The following is a 5,000-nucleotide window of genomic DNA, read 5'->3' on the forward strand; positions in this document are numbered from 1 at the left end:
TTGATGTTGACTCCCTGTACCTTCAGTGACCAGATATATTGACTCCCTGTACCTCCAGTGACCAGATATATTGATGTTGACTCCCTGTACCTTCAGTGACCAGATATATTGATGTTGACTCCCTGTACCTTCAGTGACCAGATATATTGACTCCCTGTACCTCCAGTGACCCGATATATTGATGTTGACTCCCTGTACCTTCAGTGACCAGATATATTGATGTTGACTCCCTGTACCTTCAGTGACCAGATATATTGACTCCATGTACCTTCAGTGACCAGATATATTGACTCCCTGTACCTTCAGTGACCAGATATATTGATGTTGACTCCCTGTACCTTCAGTGACCAGATATATTGATGTTGACTCCCTGTACCTTCAGTGACCAGATATATTGACTCCATGTACCTCCAGTGACCAGATATATTGATGTTTGATTGATTCTCTGTACCTTCAGTGACCAGATCAGCCAGTGAGTGAGGCTCTGCAGACACACGAAGCCACCTCAACATGGCCTGGTAGTTCTTCTGGAGCACCTGAACACAGGAGACAGAAGGAACACACACACACAAAAACACACACACACACACACACACACACACACACACACACACACACACACACACACACACACACACACACACACACACACACACACACACACACACACACACACACACACACACACACAAAAACACACACACAAAAACACACACACACACACACACACACACTGATCATTAATCACTAGGAAACTAGGAAGACAGGAGAGAAGCCAAACTGGAGTTAGATGTTGCGTGTTGGGTGTTACTGTGGAGTGTCTCACGGTGGGGTCTGGAGTCAGGGTTCTGTAGGTTCTGCACTAGAACATGGAACACCTCCGCCACCCGTTCCACAGCTCCCTAAAATAACAACGCTTTTTGAAATTAATTTGGTTCGCTTTTTAAACATGATTGTATTCTGAACACGCTCCCAGAGTCTAGATTCTCACCAGGGCAGGTGCTAAGGCTAGCCAGGGAGTCTAGGCAACACCTCTGGACCTTGCTGCATCCAATCAGGTTGGTGGATGCTTTGCTACAGCCAATAGCAGCCTTGCTCTCGGGTGAGGGGAGTGGCCGTTACAGATCCTCAGAGTGACACCACAGCAAGGATGACGGAGGCAGATGAATCCTGAGAGAGAGACAGACAGAGACAGACAGAGAGAGACAGAGAAATAGAGAGACAGACAGAGAGAGACAGAGAGAGAGACAGAGAAATAGAGAGACAGACAGAGAGAGAGCAAGACAGACAGAGAGACAGAGAGAGAGAGCAAGAGACAGAGAGAGACAGACAGAGAGAGAGAGAGAAATAGAGAGACAGAGGGAGAGAGCGAGAGACAGAGGGAGAGAGCGAGAGACAGAGAGCGAGAGAGAGAGAGAGAGAGAGAGCGAGAGAGAGACAGACAGATTTGACACATTGGAAAGAATTAACAAAAAACAGAGCAAACTAGAATGCTATTTGGCCCTACACAGAGAGTACACAGCGGCAGAATACCTGACCACTGTGACTGACCCAAATTAAGGAAAGCTTTGACTATGTACAGACTCAGTGAGCATAGCCTTGCTATTGAGAAAAGGCCGCCGTAGGCAGACATGGCTCTCAAGAGAAGACAGGCTATGTGCTCACTGCCCACAAAATGAGGTGGAAACTGAGCTGCACTTCCTAACCTCCTGCCCAATGTATGACCATATTAGAGAGACATATTTCCCTCGGATTACACAGATCCACAAAGAATTCAAAAACAAATCAAATTTTGATAAACTCCCATATCTACTGGGTGAAATACCACAGTGTGCATCACAGCAGCAAGATTTGTGACCTGTTGCCACGAGAAAGGGCAACCAGTGAAGAACAAACACCATTGTAAATACAACCCATATCTATGCTTATTTATTTTATCTTGTGTTCTTTACCATTTGTACATTGTTAAAACACTGTATATATATAATATGACATTTGTAATGTTTTTTGTTTTGAAACGTCTGTATGTTTAATGTTTACTGTTCATTTTTATTGTTTATTTCACTTTATATATTCACTTTATATCTTATCTACCTCACTTGCTTTGGCAATGTTAACACATGTTTCCCATGCTAATAAAGCCCTTGAATTGAATTGACAGAGATTGAAGGACCATATGAAAAAGAGGGAGATTTGTCCAGCCGCCCCCAAATTCAAGTAGTGACAATAGTAAATCCCTCTACTGCTATGGGATATGCTATCCATCTCTAAGGGCCATGACAAACACACAGAGTAGTGGAGAAGGACAGTCTCTTACCATGTCTGTTATGATAGACTCTTACCATGTCTGTTATGATAGACTCTTACCATGTCCGTTATGATAGACTCTTACCATGTCTGTTATGATAGACTCTTACCATGTCTGTTACGATAGACTCTTACCATGTCCGTTATGATAGACTCTTACCATGTCTGTTATGATAGACTCTTACCGTGTCTGTTACGATAGACTCTTACCGTGTCTGTTATGATAGACTCTTACCATGTCTGTTACGATAGACTCTTACCATGTCTGTTATGATAGACTCTTACCATGTCTGTTATGTAGGGAGCGCTGGACACGGAGACGCAGAGCAGAGAGACACAGGAGGGTTTGTGGTTGAGATGATCCAGCAGGAGAGAGAGAGAGCTACGACCCTCCGTCTGTCTGTCCTGGTCAGTGTCAGTCTGTCTGTTATCGGTCTGTTGATCAGTGTGTCTGTGGTCAGTCTGTTGATCAGTGTGTCTGTGGTCAGTCTGTTGATCAGTGTGTCTGTCATTGGGCCAGTCCAGCAGAGTTACTCCAGTAACCATCTGTAGAGGTCCCAGCAGAACAGCTACGATCTTCTGTCTGAGGCCTGGAGGACTGAAACAATACCCAATTAGTCAATCAGCTACGACCTTCTATCTGAGGACTGAAACAATACCCAGTTAGTCAGTCAGCTACGACCTTCTATCTGAGGACTGAAACAATACCCAGTTAGTCAGTCAGCTACGACCTTCTATCTGAGGACTGAAACAATACCCAGTTAGTCAATCAGCTACGACCTTCTGAGGACTGAAACAATACCCAGTTAGTCAATCAGCTACGACCTTCTATCTGAGGACTGAAACAATACCCAGTTAGTCAGTCAGCTACGACCTTCTATCTGAGGACTGAAACAATACCCAGTTAGTCAGTCAGCTACGACCTTCTATCTGAGGACTGAAACAATACCCAGTTAGTCAATCAGCTACGACCTTCTGAGGACTGAAACAATACCCAGTTAGTCAATCAGCTACGACCTTCTATCTGAGGACTGAAACAATACCCAGTTAGTCAATCAGCTACGACCTTCTATCTGAGGACTGAAACAATACCCAGTTAGTCAGTCAGCTACGACCTTCTATCTGAGGACTGAAACAATACCCAGTTAGTCAGTCAGCTACGACCTTCTATCTGAGGACTGAAACAATACCCAGTTAGTCAATCAGCTACGACCTTCTATCTGAGGACTGAAACAATACCCAGTTAGTCAATCAGCTACGACCTTCTATCTGAGGACTGAAACAATACCCAGTTAGTCAGTCAGCTACGACCTTCTATCTGAGGACTGAAACAATACCCAGTTAGTCAATCAGCTACGACCTTCTATCTGAGGACTGAAACAATACCCAGTTAGTCAATCAGCTACGACCTTCTATCTGAGGACTGAAACAATACCCAGTTAGTCAGCTACGACCACGGTGTGTCTGTGTGTCTGTGGTCGTAGCTGTGTGTCTGTGGTCGTAGCTGTGTGTCTGTGGTCGTAGCTGTGTGTCTGTGGTCGTAGCTGTGTGTCTGTGGTCATAGCTGTGTGTCTGTGTGTCTGTGGTCGTAGCTGTGTGTCTGTGTGTCTGTGGTCGTGTCTGTGTGTCTGTGGTCGTAGCTGTGTGTCTGTGGTCGTGTCTGTGTGTCTGTGGTCGTGTCTGTGGTCGTAGCTGTGTGTCTGTGGTCGTAGCTGTGTGTCTGTGGTCGTAGCTGTGTGTCTGTGGTCGTGTCTGTGTGTCTGTGGTCGTGTCTGTGGTCGTAGCTGTGTGTCTGTGGTCGTGTCTGTGTGTCTGTGGTCGTATCTGTGTGTCTGTGGTCGTAGCTGTGTGTCTGTGGTCGTAGCTGTGTGTCTATGGTCGTAGCTGTGTGTCTGTGGTCGTGTCTGTGGTCGTAGCTGTGTGTCTGTGTGTCTGTGGTCGTAGCTGTGTGTCTGTGGTCGTAGCTGTGTGGCTGTGGTCGTAGCTGTGTGTCTGTGTGTCTGTGGTCGTAGCTGTGTGTCTGTGTGTCTGTGGTCGTAGCTGTGTGTCTGTGGTCGTGTCTGTTACCAGGTCTCCGGATGGAGGGTGGCGGCGGCACACAGAGCAGCGTCAGAGGGATTCTGGGAGTTCAACATGGACGCCATCAGAGAGACGAGTCTGGAGTCACACGGACCGGACCTGCAGAGAGACCTGCAGAATCAGAGAGACCTGCAGAATCAGATAGACCTGCAGAATCAGATAGACCTGCAGAATCAGATAGACCTGCAGAATCAGATAGACCTGCAGAATCACAATGACAATCTGATAGACATGTTCATAATCAATGTGTGTGTGTGAATGTGTGTGTGTGCAGAATGTGTGAGACCTGCAAAATCAGTGAGACCTGTGTGTGTGTGTGTGTGTGTAGTCAGGGTGTGTGTGAATGTGTGTAGTCCTGCAGTGTGAGTGACCTGTGTAGAATCAGGTAGTGTGCAGAATCAGAGTGACCTGCAGAATCAGTGTGACCTGTGTGTGTGTCAGAGAGACCTGCAGAATCAGTGTGACCTGTGTGTGTGTGTGACAATCTGTGTGTGTGTGTGTGTGTGTGTGTGTAGTCATGTGTGTGTGTGTGTGTGTGTGTGTGTGTGTGTGTGTGGTGTGTGTGTGTGTGTGTGTGTGTGTGTGTGTGTGTGTGTGTGTGTGTGTGTGTGTGT

General features: G+C 46.3%; 1 protein-coding gene across 1 annotated transcript in view; it reads right to left on the reverse strand.

Annotated features, from left to right (window-relative positions):
• Window positions 1-1,128: 1,128 nt before the first annotated feature.
• The window catches only part of LOC124024493, a 29,026-nt gene continuing 25,154 nt past the window's right edge, over window positions 1,129-5,000 (reverse strand). The window contains exons 7-9 of the mRNA XM_046338407.1: window positions 4,375-4,485; window positions 2,593-2,905; window positions 1,129-1,170 (exon numbers count right to left, since the gene is read on the reverse strand). Coding sequence (XP_046194363.1) covers window positions 1,129-1,170; window positions 2,593-2,905; window positions 4,375-4,485 — 466 coding nt within the window. The remainder of the gene's footprint in view (window positions 1,171-2,592; window positions 2,906-4,374; window positions 4,486-5,000) is intronic.

The sequence above is a fragment of the Oncorhynchus gorbuscha genome, unplaced genomic scaffold (assembly GCF_021184085.1).
Source record: "Oncorhynchus gorbuscha isolate QuinsamMale2020 ecotype Even-year unplaced genomic scaffold, OgorEven_v1.0 Un_scaffold_1880, whole genome shotgun sequence".
Classification (NCBI taxonomy): Eukaryota; Metazoa; Chordata; class Actinopteri; order Salmoniformes; family Salmonidae; genus Oncorhynchus; species Oncorhynchus gorbuscha.